The 21,074-nt window shown below is 32.3% G+C and overlaps 1 protein-coding gene across 3 annotated transcripts in view; it reads right to left on the bottom strand.

Moving 5' to 3' along the window:
• LOC143242768 (glutamate-gated chloride channel-like) overlaps positions 1–21,074 on the bottom strand; it is a 51,493-nt gene that overhangs the window by 23,631 nt on the left and 6,788 nt on the right. For 2 of the 3 annotated variants that reach the window (XM_076486257.1, XM_076486260.1), the window contains exon 3: positions 17,014–17,117. In XM_076486257.1, coding sequence (XP_076342372.1) covers positions 17,014–17,117 — 104 coding nt within the window. Of the gene's footprint in view, positions 1–16,350; positions 16,392–17,013; positions 17,118–21,074 lie in introns of all 3 variants that reach the window. The other variant, XM_076486258.1, reaches the window with a different exon arrangement.

Genomic DNA, 21,074 nt, shown 5'->3' with positions numbered 1-21,074 from the left:
GCTGCGGGATATTTCAAATTTTCGAGGGAAACACAGCGGTATCAACATCTGTCGGACACCAGCGCGAACTACTAGCCCAAGGTAGTTCACAGTTTTAACGTTAGATCGCGCGACATTCCTCACGATGACTTTCTCGAAACTTTGAGATGCGTATTTGTTTACTCGTACTTTCGGCCACGCCAGTAACTTCTCGTTTCTTAGTTTTGTATATAAATACCTGTCAACTCTCCGGGCCCGTCAGTAATCGAAATAACTGAAGGGTGTTGTGAACAAGTGTTTGCGACGTCTAGCGACGTTCAGTAAATTATTTTGTTGATTTTTAGTGCTTGTGTATAAAAAATGGAAAGTTTTTTTAACGTTATTATGAAGTGTGAAGAATAGGATGGTGAACCACAGACCAGTGGCAAAGTTGTGAAGGAACGGAATATGACGATAGTTATCTAGATTTTAACGTTATTATGAAGTGTGATAAATAGGATGGTGAACCACAGACCAGTGGCAAAGTTGTGAAGAAACGGAATATGACGATAGTTATCTAGATTTTAACGTTATTATGAAGTGTGAAGAATAGGATGGTGAACCACAGACCACTGGCAAAGTTGTGAAGAAACGGAATATGAGGATAGTTATCTAGATTTTGGTTTTACTTCATGTTACTCACAAAGGCACTCATGTTAATCATAAAGAGTGTCCACAGTGTGTATTATGCCTAAAAGTTTTGGCTCCAGAGTGCATGCTTACAAATAAACTAAAATACCACTTAGAGATCAATCATCCTAACATGGCTAGTAAATCCCGTGATTATTTTGCCAGAAAGTTAAATGAATTGAAAGAACAAGAAGGTACATTTTTGAAACAAGCATCAATAACAAGCAATGTTTTGTTAGCATTCTACAAGTGGCTTATAGAGTCGCGAAATGTGAAAAGCCTCACACCTTCGCACAAGAACTGATTTTACCGGAAGCAGTGGGTATGGTGAACATTATGGTTGGTGAATCTGCGGGAAGACTGCTTTCAAAGATGTCTTTATTCAACAATCCTACACATGGCCAAAAACCTCAATGATCAAATGAAAAAATGAAAGGGAAGGAGTTCAGCTAGATGATGTAACAGATGGTAACAATGATGCCAATTTGACTTGTTACACACGGTTCGTGTATGTTGACAAAGTTATGAAAGACCTTCTGTTTTGTAAAAGTATCACTGCAGGTACAAAGGATCAAGACGTGTTTGAGAACCTTGATACTTTTATGTATGAAAACAACTTAGACTGAATTAAGTGCGTTGATCTGTACTCATGGTGATCGCTCTATGTCCAGATGTTATGGAGGATTGTAGTCACTCATACGAAGCTCTTGGTGCATTGTAAACCCACTGCATATTTCATAGTAAAACCTTTGCGTCAATGTACCTCCACTGAAAATAGTCCTGGAAAGTGTGTTTAAAGTGGTGAACTGTATAAAAACTCGGCCATAGAAGGAGACGTTTTTAATAAAACTACGTGAAGCTATGGGATCTGAGCACACATATTTGTTGTATTACTCATGCTGGTTCTCCCTTGGGAAGGTACCGACCCGTGTGTTCGAATTACGACAGGAACTCTTATGTCGAAGAAGAAGAACGCGAATGAGCTAAAAACTTCTTGGATAGTGATTGTTTGTAAAAATTAACATACCTGTTGACCTCTTCAAAAAACTGAATGTGTTGAATCTCTCTCTACAAGGAAGCAAAATGTACATTTTGAAACTCACAAAGAAGGTTTCAGCTTTTGGAAAATGTTATTGCTATGGAGAAGAAAAATAAATGAAGATGGTGGTAAAGACTGGTTAACCCAGTTACAACAGTTGATTACATCCAGTGAGGTTGATTCAACTAATGAACTAAAAGATGTTTTTGATGGAGCACTTAACACAGCACAGTGACTTGTTTGAAAATTACTTTCCAGAGGATATGTTTTCATGGATCCAAGACCTATTCAAGGCCTCACCTGAGATTTACCTCTGCAGAAGAAGAAAAGCTTATTCAGCTGTATTGTGACGAGATTTTAAAAACAAAATTTGGCAGCATGGAACTAACTGAGTTTTGAATATCAGTAAAAGATGAATATCCGCTGGTAAGTGCTAAAGTTTAGCGACTCCTAATTTCATTTGAGACGTCATATCTCTGCGGCTGCTCTAATAAAAAGCAAGTACCATGAGAAAATCAGTGTGGAACAGGAAATGAGGGTGGAGGCGTCCAATCACATTCCAAGGTTTGAGAGGCTGTGCACATCCCATTAGCAATTGTGGTTATTTAAAAATGAAATAAAATTATTGTTTTTCTTTTCAAGTTTCGTGATTTATTGTTTCAAACAGCTACTAAGTTGTGAGGACATAAATACTTATTAAAAATTAAGTTGTTTGTACCTAACTACTAAATAAACCGAACGCTTACGTCTTTCTTTTTGCCTAGGGATCCCGTGAAAAAATTTGCTGAGACACAAAGGGTGCTGTCAATCGAGAAAGTTTGGGATACGCTGATAAATATTACACACTGTCTTTCTTTCATATTACCCATTATTAAAGCAATAAAACCATAACCTGCTGTCACACAAAGAAGAAAAACATTACCAATTATTGACTGAGAAAGAACATAACCTACTGTAATAGAAAGAAGAAGGCATTACCCATTATTAAATGAATAAAACTATAATCTAGTGTTACAGAAAGAAGAACCAATTTACAAATTAGTAAATAAAGAAAAATATCGTCTACTACTGTAGGAAGAAGAACCATATTACCCATTATTAAATGAATAAAAACAGCATCTATTTTTGTAGAAAAAAGAACCAATTGACAAATTATTAAATAAAGAAAACATCGTCTGCTGTTATAGAAAGAAGAACCACATTACCCATTATTAAATTAATAAAAATATTATCTATTGTTGGAGATATAAGAACCACATTACCCATTATTAAATGAGTAAAAACATCATCTAGTACTATAAAAAGAAGAACCACATTACCCATTATTAAATGAATAAAAACATCATAGATAATAATGGTAGAAAGAAGATCCACATTACTCATTATTAAAAGAATAAAAACACCATCTAGTGTAAAAGAAAGAAGAACCATATTACAAATTATTAAATGAAGAAAAACATCATCTAATTTTATAGAAAAAAAACACATTACCCATTATTAAATAAATAAAACCATAATATATTGTTGTAGAAAAGAAGAACCACATTACTAATAACTAAATGAATAAAAATATCATATACTGTTTTAGAAAGAAGAACCACATTACCAATAACTAAATGAATAAAAATATCATCTACTGTTTTAGAAAGAAGAACCACAGTTCCCATTATTAAATGAACAAAATAATCATCTACTGTTGAAGAAAGAAGAACCACATTACCCGTTATTAAATGGATAAAATCATAATCGGAACTAGTAGTAGAAAGAAGAACCACCTTATCCATTATAAAATGAATAACAACATCATCTGTTATTGTAGAAAGAAGAACCACCTTACCGTTATCAAATGAATAAAATCATAATCGGAAATAGTAGTAGAAAAAAGAACCACATAACCTATTATTAAATGAGTAAAAATATCATCTTCTGTTATAGAAAGAAGAACCACATTACTAATTATTAAATGAATAAAACCATCACCTATTGTCATAGAAAAAAGAAACACGTTATAAATTATTAAATTCAGTATAAAAATGACCTAATGTTACAGAAACATGAACCATATTACTCATTATTAAAAAAATAAAAACAGCATTTTGTTTAAAAGTAAAAAGAACCACATTACAGATGATTAAATGAATAAAACTATAGTATATTGTTTTATAATGAACTACATTACACATTATTAAATGAATAAAACTATCGTATATTGTTGTAGAATGAACTACATTACACATTATTAAATGAATAAAACTATCGTATATTGTTGTAGAATGAACTACATTACACATTATTAAATGAATAAAACTATCGTATATTGTTGTAGAATGAACTACATTACACATCATTAAATGAATAAAACCATCGTATATTGTTGTAGAATGAACCGCATTACACATTATTAAATGAATAAAACTATCGTATATTGTTTTAGAATGAACTACAGTTCCCATTATTAAATGAATAAAACTATAGTATATTGTTTTATAATGAACTACAGTTCCCATTATTAAATGAATAAAACTATAGTATATTGTTGTAGAATGAACTACAGTTCCCATTATTAAATGAATAAAACTATCGTATATTGTTGTAGAATGAACTACATTACACATCATTAAATGAATAAAACCATCGTATATTGTTGTAGAATGAACTACATTACACATTATTAAATGAATAAAACTATCGTATATTGTTGTAGAATGAACTACATTACACATTATTAAATGAATAAAACTATCGTATATTGTTGTAGAATGAACTACATTACACATTATTAAATGAATAAAACTATCGTATATTGTTGTAGAATGAACTACATTACACATTATTATATGAATAAAACCATTATCCACTGTTGTGGAAAAAATAATCTCATTATGCATTATTCAATGAATAATTCCATCATCTACTGTGGCATAAAGAAGAGCCATGTTACCCATTATTAACAAAAGAGAAACATTACTCATTGCAGCACAAAATATTTACTGAGGTTTGCTGGTAGATGTTCTGATCTAAAGATAACAAGATAAAAATGAAGATTTATTGATATTTGGTTGGTAAATGTTCAGTTTCAGTTCTACAGATAACGAGATTAAAATGAAAACTTACTGATATTAGGATTGTAAATGTTCTGTTCTAGAGACAACGTGATTAAAATTATATTTAATGATATTTGGATGGTAAATGTCCTGTTCTACACATAACAAGATTAAAAATGAAGATTTACAGATATTTGGATGGTGAATGTCCTATTCTACAGAGAACAAGATTAAAAATGAAGATTCACTGATATTTCGATGGTAAATGTTCTGTTCTAGAGACAACGATATTAAAATTATATTTACTCATATTTGGATGGTAAATGTTCTGTTCTACATATAACAAGATTAAAAATGAAGATTTACAGATATTTGGATGGTAAATGTTCTATTATAGAGACAACGAGATTAAAATTGAAGATTTACAGATATTTGGATGGTAAATGTTCTATTCTACAGAGAACAAGGTTAAAAATGAAGATTCACTGATATTTGGATGGTAAATGTTCTATTATAGAGATAACGAGATTAAAAATGAAGATTTACAGATATTTGGATGGTAAATGTTCCGTTCTACAGATAAGAGAACTATTGGAAAGCTTTACTACAATTGTATGGTAAGTGACATTTTGTATAATTAAGTGTCAAGAGGATAGTATCTAAAATAATATCGTAGAAATAAACCTGATGAATTGTAGAAGGAATACCAACTTTGTCATTTAATTACGTTATTAAAATAATTGTTTACAAGCAGCGATATACGCTAGAAGAGCGTTGTCGTTATCGATTATGAGAGGACGAAAATCTCAGGAATTTCATAACAGAAATATTTTAGTGTGTGACTGAAAGAAACTGTCGTGTTGATATGATGACAACAGACTGGCGTGATACATATATGCTGTAAAGTACATATTGAATACGTTTCATAACTATGGTTCTCTTGTTTGAAATAACTTCTAGTGGGTGTGAAATTTCCTGTCAGGCGATTCTGTCTGAACAAACTCAATACATTCTATTATATTAAAACGTGAGATACGGCTAAGTTTTTCCGAATGACGAGAAAACCTATTGTTACGCTTAAAGTAAGTTCTCAAACTGAAGAAGAAAGCGGTCGATTATGTATTTTTTATCGCACTTGAAGACAGAAATTAATTCGTATGGTTGTTAAAGATTTCCGATTTCAACTATGAGTAAGCGGGACCACTAAAGCTAAGCCTATTTTTCTATACGAATGCTGCCTTGAACGACACGAAAGCTTGTGTTGATTTCTGCGGATTGTGAAAAGCATCACATGAAACCCCGACATTCACTTTAGACTCGTTCATTTTCGTTACTATAGTAACGAGACTGACGATTTTCAATTCTTATATTTTTGTACGATTTAAGATATAATGTTATTTGAACGGCTCATATAAGATGAGCTCTAACTAGAATGGCATGAAACATTAAAGGTTCGTGTTTTCTAGGATTCTGGTTTTATGCTGTTTTAGTGTTCTATTTGAAAGGAGATAGGGAAAAATTAGAGAAAAGTTAATATATATGTGACCACTGAGTTTTACCCATCCTTTAACTAGAATAGAGTTTAGATTTGATGGTAGTTAAAACATATGCTCTGTAAACACTGCCTTCTTCTTGTGCGATAGATATTACCCAAGAAGTGATAGATAAACCCTGGTAAGTCTTAACTCGAAAAAGTGACTAATATATACCACTTGCAACTGTTATAGCCTTTAAATATTAACCAGAAAGGTTGCAGCGAACCCCAGAAACTGGATACCAAATGGTTATATAATGTTTACTATTTGCAAGTGGTTTAGCTATTAAATATTAGCCAGGAATGATTCAATATACCCCAGAAAGTCTGAATATATATCTCTGAAAAGGCCTGGAACCGAATTATTTTAGTTGAAATAGTGTTTTCATTACCTGGAATTTTTGAAAGTTGTCAATAAAACTGATATGTAATTACGATGAACATTCTTCCCTCTGGTGTTACTTTTATGTTATAAAAAAAAAAAAAATTGTAATTATTCTTATAGAATTGAAACATGAGCATGAAATACCCTGCATAACGTGCAATACTTGTGCACGTCAAAACAGTTCACGTCAGCACTTCCATGTTTGGCTCTCCATATAAATTATTAATCAACGTATGTAATGTTTCATAGTACGTAAAACTTGTAGTATTTCTAAAAGTTAGGTATTGCTTTGTGCATGATGCTAGGAAAACATGGAGGCTAAAAATAAATAAAGACAATAATCTGAGCGAGTTTAAAGGTTGACCTTTCATCAACAAGGACAAACCAGTAGTCTGTAGCTTTCCTCTAAACCTTTCCAATTCATCAGTCTTGTCTTATCCATAAACAGCTTTGAAGCCAACAATGAATACAATGCTCAAGTTAACAGGACTACAATGGGTAACTAACTGACTGTTCCAATATAACTAACAACATTATTTATTTAAAAAGGAACAATATAAAGTAGATGCTTCAGGTAAAGAAATATCTATTGAATTCCAAAACGTCTTGTTTTTTATAAAACTATAATTTAAACAAAATGTGAGGATTATTTCAAGATGTTACCTTCTATCTCTAGATAGTCTTAAGGATCATTGAATACTTATCTATAGAAAGAACAGTAAGTTGGTACGTGTACAAATCAGATAACATGGACTTGTTTAAGTGGACTTCACTGTAAACAATGTTCTCTAAGGGTAGGTTTTGAATATATTTTGGAAAGATTTACGAATTAGAAATAAATACATATATCTTTTCTGCTTAAATGTTTGTGCGAATTGTACAATAATATAACATACATTATAACACCATTTACAAGCTATCAGGATGTGCGTATCATAACGAGAGAAATGGAATATGTAATTTCTGTCTTATTGGTGAAGACTTTACTTCACATGGGCTTATGTCATCACTGAATAACATAAACATAGGTCTTGAATAACATTTGCTGAGTGTTTCTTACTATAAGTCGTGAATCATGACTTTATAAGGAGGTTTTCTATATGTTCAGGGTCTTCATACAACAACCGTATCTTTACTTTTAATGGTTTTATATAACAGGAGCAACATCTTCAGGAAATGACGCGATTTACCAAACTGTTTTTTACTGTTTGTGTTGGATACAGCACATTTACCAAACTGTTTTTTACTGTTTGTGTTGGATACAGAAGATTTACAAAACTGTTTTTACTGTTTCTTTGGATACAGCAGAGTTACCAAACTGTTTCTTACTGTTTGTGTTGGATACAGCAGATTTACCAAACTGTATTTTACTGTTTGTGTTGGATACAGCAGATTTACCAAACTGTTTTTTACTCTTTGTGTTGGATACAGCAGATTTACCAAACTGTTTTTTACTGTTGGTGTTGGATACAGCAGATTTACCAAACTGTTTCTTACTGTTTGTGTTGGATACAGCAGATTTACCAAACTGTTTTTTATTGTTTGTGTTGGATACAGCAGATTTACCAAACTGTTTTTTTTACTGTTTGTGTTAAATACAGCAGATTTACCAAACTGTTTTTTACTTTTTGTGTTGGATATAACAGATTTACCAAACTGTTTCATACTGTTTGTGTTGGATACAGCAGATTTACCAAACTGTTTTTTATTGTTTGTGTTGGATACAGCAGATTTACCAAACTGTTTTTCACTGTTTGTGTTAAATACAGCAGATTTACCAAACTGTTTTTTTACTTTTTGTGTTGGATATAACAGATTTACCAAACTGTTTTTTACTTTTTGTGTTGGATATAACAGATTTACCAAACTGTTTCTTACTGTTTGTTTTGGATACAGAAGATATATCAAATTGTTTTTTTCTGTTTGTGTTGGATACAGCAGATTTATAAAACTGTTTTTTACTGTTTATGTTGGATACAGCAGATTTACCAATCTGTTTTTTACTGTTTGTGTTTGATACAGCAGATTTATCAAACTGTTTTTTACTGCTTGTGTTGGATACAGCAGATTTACCAAACTGTTTTTACTGTTGGTGTTGGATACAGCAGATTTACCAAACTGTATTTTACTGTTTGTGTTGGATACAGCAGTATTTGGAGAAACATTCTTTGAGTAAAGAAAGAAATAAAAATTTTTGTTACGACAACAAATCTCTCTCTATATATAAATCAATCAATGAATATATATATATATATGTATGTGTTGTGAATAAAACAGTAGTATTTATCTACTATTGGATGTACGTATCCAATTATAGTATCCTTAAAGACATAAAGACACGATTCTATTCATGAACAAAATCTGTGAATAAACATATGAATACTTCACCATCTGTTACCCTACACCATTAAAGTAGAGTGTAATACGTTTGGTTCACGCTATTCTCGCAATTTGCCGCGAGCGGTCGAGAGTTGTAACTTTATTAAGTTAGACATATTTGTGAAAGATGACGTGACGACTCGTGAAACGGTACAATATTAGGTGACGTCATACGTAAACTGAACGTTAATTTAGTGTTATTCTTTCTAGAAAGATATTTGAAAACGTTAACGTGAGGGAAAACATGAAAAATAATGAAGTAACGTATAACAATAGCTGTCTTTACATCAGGTAGAAAAACGTTAACGTGAGGGAAAACACGAAAAATAATGAAGAACGTATAACAGTAGCTTTCTTTACATCAGGAAGACAAACGTTAACGTTAGGGAAAACATGAAAAATAATGAAGTAACGTATAACAGTAGCTGTCTTTACATCAGGTAGATATGAGGTAATACTAAGGATGGATTGTTATATTAAGTAATAACAATATCTGGATTCTGTAATTCAAGATACGTTCTTCACCAGCTTTTAACAAAAATACAATTTAATGTCCAGTTTTATACAAACCCCACTTATCAATGTTTGTAACCAGAGGCCTTAATTTCTAAATCAATGGTAACAATAAACTCAATATTCAAAGCATTCGATGTATTAGCTTTCCTCCACGTTAAAAGTAATAATCTCTGTATCATATCGTCTTTATATGTAAGAATGTACCTCAAGGCTTTCGATAAGAAATGAATTTTTTTCACACGTCATAAATCAATATTTGTCAAATGACACACATCGAAAAGGAAAGCTCTCTATTAAATTGAGGCTTACCGCTGATTTTGGGGACGCAGGTGTGGCTAGACATCTTCTTCCTCGTATTGTATTTTCTGCCGAATTCCAGAAGGTTTTAGTCGAAAAGCACAAAAAGGTCAGTTGCAATTGATTTATGTGAGTGTGGATTTCTACTCCTCTCTATATCAAGACCTCCCAACCCTCACGACTTATTAAGACTTACCAGGATCAACTTCTCTCGCACGTGCACATTTACATGATGGAAGATTAAGACATTGAACTATTACAAAAATGTTCAGACACAACGATTGTTACAAGTTCTTGTTTTGAAGGGTTTACTTATTACTCTACTCAGTTTCACAAGAGGGTAGATTGTTGTATAACAATGATTATGTTGGATACAGCAGATTTACCAAACTGTTTTTTATAGGTTATAACATGACCTATAACTGTTGAATACAGCTGACTTTTTAAAACTGAACATGACCTCCAAATACTGAACACAATTTCTTAAAGTTGAATGTAATCTAGAAATGTTGAACATAATCTACAACAGTTAAACACAGTTTTACCAAAGTTGAACATCCTCTATAACAGTTAAACATAGTTTTACCAAACTTGAATATCCTCTATAACAGTTAAACACAGTTTTACCAAAGTTGAACATTCTCTGTTACCGTTAAACACAATTTTTCTAAAGTTGCAATCCTCTATAACAGTTAAACACAGTCTTACCAAACTTGAACATCCTCTATAACAGTTAAACACAGTATTACCAAACTTGAACATCCTCTATACAAGTTAAACACAGTATTACCAAATTTGAACATACACTATAACAATTAAACACAGTCTTACCAACCTTGAACATCCTCTATAACAGTTAAACACAGTTTTACCAAAGTTGAACATCCTCTATAACAGTTGAACACAGTTTTACCAAAGTTGAACATCCTCTATAACAGTTAAACACAGTCTTACCAACTTGAACACACACTATAACAGTTAAACACAGTCTCACCAAACTTGAACATACACTACAACAGTTAAACACAGTTTTACCAAAGTTGAACATCCTCTATAACAGTTGAACACGGTTTTACCAAACTTGAATATTTTCTATAAGAGTTAAACACAGTTTTACCAAACTTGAACATCCTCTATAACAGTTAAACACAGTTTTTCTAAAGTTGCACATCCTCTATAACAGTTAAACACAGTTTTACCAAACTTGAAGATACACTACAACAGTTAAACACAGTTTTACCAAACTTGAACATACACTACAACAGTTAAACACAGTTTTACCAAACTTGAACATACACTAAAACAGTTAAACACAGTTTTACCAAACTTGAACATCCTCTATAACAGTTAAACACAGTTTTTCTAAAGTTGCACATCCTCTATAACAGTTAAACACAGTCTTACCAAACTTGAACATCCTCTATAACAGTTAAACACAGTATTACCAAACTTGAACATCCTCTATACAAGTTAAACACAGTATTACCAAATTTGAACATACACTATAACAGTTAAACACAGTCTTACCAACCTTGAACATCCTCTATAACAGTTAAACACAGTTTTACCAAAGTTGAACATCCTCTATAACAGTTGAACACAGTTTTACCAAAGTTAAACATCCTCTATAACAGTTAAACACAGTCTTACCAAACTTGAACACACACTATAACAGTTAAACACAGTCTCACCAAACTTGAACATACACTACAACAGTTAAACACAGTTTTTCTAAAGTTGCACATCCTCTATAACAGTTAAACACAGTTTTTCTAAAGTTGCACATCCTCTATAACAGTTAAACACAGTTTTACCAAACTTGAAGATACACTGTAACAGTTAAACACAGTCTTACCAACCTTGAACATCCTCTATAACAGTTAAACACAGTTTTACCAAAGTTGAACATCCTCTATAACAGTTGAACACAGTTTTACCAAAGTTGAACATCCTCTATAACAGTTGAACACAGTTTTACCAAAGTTGAACATCCTCTATAACAGTTGAACACGGTTTTACCAAACTTGAATATTCACTATAAGAGTTAAACACAGTTTTACCAAAGTTGAACATCCTCTATAACAGTTAAACACAGTTTTTCTAAAGTTGCACATCCTCTATAACAGTTAAACACAGTTTTTCTAAAGTTGCACATCCTCTATAACAGTTAAACACAGTTTTACCAAACTTGAAGATACACTACAACAGTTAAACACAGTTTTACCAAACTTGAACATACACTACAACAGTTAAACACAGTTTTACCAAACTTGAACATCCTCTATAACAGCTGATCACAGTTTTACCAAACTTGAATATCCTTTATAACAGTTAAACACAGTCTTACCAAACTTGAACATCCTCTACAATAGTTAAACACAGTCCTACCAAACTTGAATATTCTCTATAAGAGTTAAACACAGTTTTACCAAAGTTGAACATCCTCTATAACAGTTAAACACAGTTTTTCTAAAGTTGCACATCCTCTATAACAGTTAAACACAGTTTTTTTAAAGTTGCACATCCTCTATAACAGTTAAACACAGTCTTACCAAACTTGAACATTCTCTATAACAGTTAAACACAGTATTACCAAACTTGAACATCCTCTACAACAGTTGAACACAGTTTTACCAAACTTGAACATACACTACAACAGCTGATCACAGTTTTACCAAACTTGAATATCCTTTATAACAGTTAAACACAGTCTTACCAAACTTGAACATCCTCTACAATAGTTAAACACAGTCCTACCAAACTTGAATATTCTCTATAACAGTTAAACACAGTTTCTCTAAAGTTGAACATCCTCTATAACAGTTAAACACAGTCTTTCCAAACTTGAACATCGTCAATAATAGTTAAACACAGTCTTACCAAACTTGAACATCCTCCATAACAGTTAAACACAGTTTTACCAAAGTTGAACATCCTCTATAACAGTTGAACACAGTTTTATTAAAGTTGAACATCCGCTATAACAGTTAAACAGAGTCTTACCAAACTTGAACATACATTATAACAGTTAAACACAGTCTTACCAAACTTGAACATCTTCTATAATAGTTAAACACAGTCTTACCAAACTTGAACATACACTACAACAGTTAAACACAGTTTTTCTAAAGTTGCACATCCTCTATAACAGTTAAACACAGTCTTACCAAACTTGAACATCCTCTATAACAGTTAAACACAGTCTTACCAAACTTGAACATACACTACAACAGTTAAACACAGTTTTTCTAAAGTTGCACATCCTCTATAACAGTTAAACACAGTCTTACCAAACTTGAACATCCTCTATAACAATTAAACACAGTCTTGCCAAACTTGAACATACACTATAACAGTTAAACACAGTCTTACCAAACTTGAACATCCTCTATAACAGTTAAACACAGTCTTACCAAACTTGAACATACACTACAACAGTTAAACACAGTTTTTCTAAAGTTGTACATCCTCTATAACAGTTAAACACAGTCTTACCAAACTTGAACATCCTCTATAACAATTAAACACAGTCTTGCCAAACTTGAACATACACTATAACAGTTAAACACAGTCTTACCAAACTTGAACATCCTGTATAACACTTAAACATAGTCTTACCAAACTTGAACATACACTACAACAGTTAAACACAGTTTTTTTAAAGTTGCACATCTCTATAACAGTTAAACACAGTCTTACCAAACTTGAACATCCTAAATAATAGTTAAACACAGTCTTACCAAATTTGAACATCCTCTATAACAGTTAAACACACTTTTACCAAACTTGAACATACACTACAACAGTTAAACACAGTTTTACCAAACTTGAACGTACACTACAACAGTTAAACACAGTCTTACCAAACTTGAACATCCTCTTTCACAGTTAAACACAGTATTACCAAACTTGAACATCCTCTATGACAGTTAAACACAGTATTACCAAACTTGAACATCCTCTATAACAGTTAAACACAGTTTTACCAATGTTGAACGTAATCTATAACAGTTAATAAACGCTTTTCCAAAGTTGAAAGTAATCTATAATAGTTAAAACAACTATTACAAAGACAACGAAGCCTATAACAGTTAAAACAACTTTTCCAAATACAACGTAGTCTATAATAGTTAAACAGGTTTTCTAAAGTTGAACGTAATCTATAACAGTTAATGTTTTTCCAATGTTTAATGTAATCTATAACTGTTAATGTTTTTCCAATGTTTAATGTAATCTATAACAGTTAATGTTTTTCCAATGTTTAATGTAATCTATAACAGTTAAACACAGTCTTACCAAACTTGAACATACACTACAACAGTTAAACACAGTTTTTTTTAAAGTTGCACATCTCTGTAACAGTTAAACACAGTTTTACCAAACTTGAACATCCTCTATAACAGTTAAACACACTTTTACCAAACTTGAACGTACACTACAACAGTTAAACACAGTCTTACCAAACTTGAACATCCTCTTTCACAGTTAAACACAGTATTACCAAACTTGAACATCCTCTATAACAGTTAAACACAGATTTTCCAATGTTGAATGTAATCTATAATTTTTAAACACAGTTTTATAGTTAATTGTAGAACACATTTTATGTTGAGGATTTCATTGGCTCATTATTTAGAACTTTTCAATGTCAGGTAATACATGATCAACTGAAGACACAGACCAATGTCTGGTAATACATGATCAACTGAAGACACAGACCAATGTCTGGTGATACATGATCAACTGAAGACACAGACCAATGTCTGGTGATACATGATCAACTGAAGACACAGACCAATGTCTGGTAATACATGATCAACTGAAGACACAGACCAATGTCTGGTGATACATGATCAACTGAAGACACAGACCAATGTCTGGTAATACATGATCAACTGAAGACACAGACCAATGTCTGGTAATACATGATCAACTGAAGACACAGACCAATGTCTGGTGATACATGATCAACTGAAGACACAGACCAATGTCTGGTAATACATGATCAACTGAAGACACAGACCAATGTCTGGTAATACATGATCAACTGAAGACACAGACCAATGTCTGGTGATACATGATCAACTGAAGACACAGACCAATGTCTGGTAATACATGATCAACTGAAGACACAGACCAATGTCTGGTGATACATGATCAACTGAAGACACAGACCAATGTCTGGTAATACATGATCAACTGAAGACACAGACCAATGTCTGGTAATACATGATCAACTGAAGACACAGACCAATGGCTGGTAATACATGATCAACTGAAGACACAGACCAATGGCTGGTAATACATGATCAACTGAAGACACAGACCAATGTCTGGTAATACATGATCAACTGAAGACACAGACCAATGTCTGGTAATACATGATCAACTGAAGACACAGACCAATGTCTGGTGATACATGATCAACTGAAGACACAGACCAATGTCTGGTAATACATGATCAACTGAAGACACAGACCAATGTCTGGTAATACATGATCAACTGAAGACACGCACGAATGTAAACGTTATAACTATCAGCTGCTTCTCTCTTTCTTTAAATTTGTGTTGTTTCCCGTACCACTTTGAAAAGGTCCGGGGACCTTAGTTCTTGTTAACTTGAAATTCATACCACAAACATATTTACACTACACAAGTTGATATTTGAGATAGAGTTTGATGTGTTTTTTAGACCAGGAACAGTGGGGTAGATCGATGTGTGATAAACTTTAATACACACATATAGAACTCACATAATTATCTTACGTGTCGAAGGTAGGTGCATTATAATTAACAAGCTATTAGATCGAAGCTTCTAAGATAGTTGAATTATATGGTCCGTGATATGATAATATAGGAAACCTCACAGACATACTGGTTGAACCTTGGTTAGAAGATTCAGTTTAAACATGGCGTTCAAAGGATAAACACTGTTTCTTGATCAGTTTGTATTTAGAAACTAGTTTATATGCTTGGGGTATAAATGTTTATAAATCTCTCTTTATATATTCAAGTGTTTGGAAACCAGTTTTTATATATATGTTTGGTTTTTGTTTTATAGTAATGCCACATTTGACTATCTTCTGTGGCTACCACGGAGAATCGAACCTTCGATTTTAGAGTTGCCAGCCCATATATTTATTATTGTCATAGCAATAAACATCTGTATCCATATAGTATTAAAGTATAGAGAACCAGTCTTCATGTAATGCATTCCTACTGTGTAACAAAGTTTATTCACGTTACATAATACCCCATGTTCAAATATCAATTACAAAGACAGGTTTAAGTCTGCCACTATCACATACAGGTGGTTAGGGCGCTCGACTCGTAATCTGAGGATCGTGGGGGAGTTATAACAACGGTCAATCCCACTATTCGTTTTAAAAGAGTAGCTCAAGAGTTGGCGCTGGGTGGTGAAGATACGTTATTATTACACTAGCGATGGTTACTCCAGTGACTGTTAATGGATTTAGACACGACAATACATGAAACAATGGTTACCCACCTGTTTCGTTGACACCATGAGGTCGGATCCGACTGTCATACCTTCCTGGTCCTATGATGTTATCAAGGACAACACATGAAACAATGGATACCCAACTGTTTCGTTGACACCATGAGGTGATCCGACTGTCATACCTTCCTGGTCCTATGATATTATCAAGGACAACACATGAAACAATGGTTACCCACCTGTTTCGTTGACACCATGAGGTCGGATCCGACTGTCATACCCCCCTGGTCTTATGATATTATCAAGGACAACACATGAAACAATGGTTACCCACCTGTTTAGTTGACACCATGAGGTCGGATCCGACTGTCATACCTTCCTGGTCCTATGATATTATCAAGGAAAACACATGAAACAATGGTTACCCAACTGTTTTGTTGACACCATGAGGTCGGATCCGACTGTCATACCTTCCTGGTCCTATGATGTTAACAAGGAAAACACATGAAACAATGGTTACCCACCTGTTTCGTTGGCACCATGAAATCGGATCCGACTGTCATACCTTCCTGGTCCTGTGATGTTATCAAGGACAACACATGAAACAATGGTTACCCAACTGTTTCGTTGACACCATGTGGTCGGATCCGACTGTCATATTTTCCTGGTCCTGTGATGTTATCAAGGAAAACACATGAAACAATGGTTACCCACCTGTTTCGTTAACACCATGAGGTCGGATCCGACTGTCATACCTTCCTGGTCCTATGATGTTATCAAGGACGCGTTTCTCAATTTCTCTGAAATTTTTATTTCCCCTGAAATAAATGGTATTTAAGAAAGAGCAAAATGTATTAGCTATTCTACATATTCTAATTATATCATTACTGCGTGTTCAAAGTTCTTATTTGTCTTTTTATCTCCACACCGTTTGTCAGGAAACTTACTTAAACTTAATATATATAGCACATAAAATCAATTCACTTAACATATATTGAAGTACATATAATCAACTCAGTTAACATATAAAGTACATATAATCAACTTAGTTAACATATAAAGTACGTACAACTCACTCACTTATTTGCTCAAGTCAGATGTTGAAGCACTCATATAATTAGTACACTTAACTGTTCGAGACACACGTTGAATGATACATATAATTAGTACACTTAACTGTTCGAGACACATGTTGAAGGATACATATAATTAGTACACTTAACTGTTCGAGACACATGTTGAATGATACATATAATTAGTACACTTAACTGTTCGAGACACACGTTGAATTATACATATAATTAGTATACTTAACTGTTCGAGACACATGTTGAATGATACATATAATTAGTACACTTAACTGTTCGAGACACACGTTGAATTATACATAAACTTAGTACACTTAACTGTTCGAGACACACGCTGAATGATACATATAATTAGTACACTTAACTGTTCGAGACACATGTTGAATGATACATATAATTAGTACACTTAACTGTTCGAGACACACGTTGAATGATACATATAATTAGTACACTTAACTGTTCGAGACACACGTTGAATGATACATATAATTAGTACACTTAACTGTTCGAGACACACGTTGAATTATACATATAATTAGTACACTTAACTGTTCGAGACACACGTTGAATGATACATATAATTAGTATACTTAACTGTTCGAGACACATGTTGAATGATACATATAATTAGTACACTTAACTGTTCGAGACACACGTTGAATTATACATATAATTAGTACACTTAACTGTTCGAGACACACGTTGAATGATACATATAATTAGTACACTTAACTGTTCGAGACACATGTTGAATGATACATATAATTAGTATACTTAACTGTTCGAGACACATGTTGAATGATACATATAATTAGTACACTTAACTGTTCGAGACACACGTTGAATGATAATATAATTAGTACACTTAACTGTTCGAGACACATGTTGAATGATAATATAATTAGTACACTTAACTGTTCGAGACACATGTTGAATGATACATATAATTAGTACACTTAACTGTTCGAGACACATCTTGAATGATACATATAGTTAGTACTCATAACCGTTCGAGACATATGTTGAATGATACATATAGTTAGCACACATAACCGTTCGAGACACATATTGAAGTACACATACAGTTAGTACACTTAATTGTTCAAATCACATATTGAAGTAAACATACAGTTAGAACGCTTAATTGTTCAAAACGCATATTGAAGTACACATACAGTTAGTACACTTAATTGTCCAGGACACATATTGAATAACACATACAGTTAGTACACTTAATTGTTCAAAACACATATTGAAGCACACATACAGTTAGTACAATTAATTGTTCAAAACACATATTGAAGCACACATACAGTTAGTACGCTTAATTGTTCAAAACACATATTGAAATACACATATAGTTAGTACACTAATTCAGGATAAATGTTGAAATACACATATAGTTAGTACATCTGAGTCTTCAAAGTATATGTGTTTAAGTACACATATAGTTAGTACACTTAATTTTCAGGATACATGTTGAAATATACATGTAGTTAGTACACTAATTCAGGATACATGTTGGAGTACACATATAGTTAGTACACTAATTCAGGATACATGTTGAAGTACACATGTAGTTAGTACACTTAATTGTGCAGGGTACATGTTGGAGTACACATGTAGTTGGTACACTTAATTGTTCAGGATACATGTTGAGTACACATATAGTTAGTACACTAATTCAGGACACATGTTGAAGTACACATATAGTTAGTACACTTATTTATACGAGACAGAGGTTCATACAAGTGCTATTTTTTCAATGTTTTATAAATTTGAGATCCATAAAGTTATCATACCAATATATGTACGTAAATATCCAAACCTACAGATTTGCATCATTGTCATTATAAGTAATATACTTGGAATATTATATATTAATGAGATACTATTTGTTTATTATTTTTGATATATGTATATAGTAGGTATAGTGTTTTTTTTATATCTACTTTATTTAATTCAACAAAGACTCCCTTTAATAATATTGATATGTTTACTAGTGATGGTTGCAAACAGATGGAAAATGTAAGTCATAACATCTTGTATTACAACTGAAAACGTCGCAAACTTCGTGTTTGGTAACCTAGTTTAGAATTAGTTTCTTTCATTTGAAAGACGTCACTTCGTGATATTTAGTTATTCTAGTGTTCCCAGGAGACAGTAACGTTGGATGCAGCTAGCACAATGTAAATATTATGTTTTCCCAGGAGACAGTAACGTTGGATGCAGCTAGCACAATGTAAATATTATGTTTCTTGTCCTGATACAAGCACGTCTTTCAACGTAAAGAAAACATTTCATTTTCTAGCCTTAGTTAGCTTGAAGTGTTAATTAACTGTACTTTGTTTTATGAAATCACTCGAACTGTGCACTTAAGTCTCATGCGGATCGTGTTTTTGAAACGCTTTTAACTTTAGTAACAAAGTAGTTTTTTGGGGGAAATACCCGTGCAGCTAACATATAGTATAGATTTATGAAAGTGTAGCTAACATATAATATGGATTTATGAAAGTGCAGCTAACATATAATATAGATTTATGAAAGTGTAGCTAACATATAATATGGATTTATGAAAGTGTAGCTAACATATAATATAGATTTATGAAAGTGTAGCTAACATATGATATAGATTTATGAAAGTGTAGCTAACATATAATATAGATTTATGAAAGTGTAGCTAACTAATGATATAGATTTATGAAAGTGTAGCTAACATATAATATAGATTTATGAAAGTGTAGCTAACATATAATATAGATTTATGAAAGTGTAGCTAACATATAATATAGATTTATGAAAGTGTAGCTAACATATAATGTAATTTATGAAAGTGTAGCTAACATATAATATAGATTTATGAAAGTGTAGCTAACATATGATATAGATTTATGAAAGTGTAGCTAACATATAATGTAATTTATGAAAGTGTAGCTAACATATAATGTAATTTATGAAAGTGTAGCTAACATATAATATAGATTTATGAAAGTGTAGCTAACATATAATATAGATTTATGAAAGTGTAGCTAACATATAATATAGATTTATGAAAGTGTAGCTAACTAATGATATAGATTTATGAAAGTGTAGCTAACATATAATATAGATTTATGAAATATTCTTGATATTAAATCTCGATATATTCTTAATCCAATAAACTACTGCAGCTTAGTCTTGTGTGAACATGAAAGTCGCAGAATCATGTTTAATTTCATGTCTTAATGGAATCAACTTTAACATGATGTGTCTACAAAGGTAACATAAGCAACGTTTGTCCATTGTGTGTCCATCATATTAACACAATCAACGGTGTTAACACGTGACCACAGAGGTAATAGAATCAACATTAATATATAAAAACACCAGATGGAAATAATGTAATTGTAAGGTAAGACAATTTAATTTAAATGAACCAGATCAGAAACATAATGAAGGTGGCAGAGTGAGTGTTAACTCTTTCTTAACTTTGGACGAAAGTCGATATATCATAAGAATATAAGTCGTTGTTAAGTTTGCAGTTGATCTTTAAGAATGTATTTCATTGTTAAGGATACAACTAGAAAGAGCATGTAACATTACTTTCCATCGTCTTTTTGAACTAGATGGATTCTAGAAAATAAATAGTCGCATATTTTAGATACAGCATCATTATCAATGATACTTTTGCAATATAACTTACGATAT

The sequence above is a fragment of the Tachypleus tridentatus genome, unplaced genomic scaffold, assembly GCF_004210375.1.
Source record: "Tachypleus tridentatus isolate NWPU-2018 unplaced genomic scaffold, ASM421037v1 Hic_cluster_2, whole genome shotgun sequence".
NCBI lineage: Eukaryota > Metazoa > Arthropoda > Merostomata > Xiphosura > Limulidae > Tachypleus > Tachypleus tridentatus.
The sequence above is the reverse complement of the archived record's forward strand: the minus strand, read 5'-3'. Positions and strand labels throughout refer to the sequence as shown.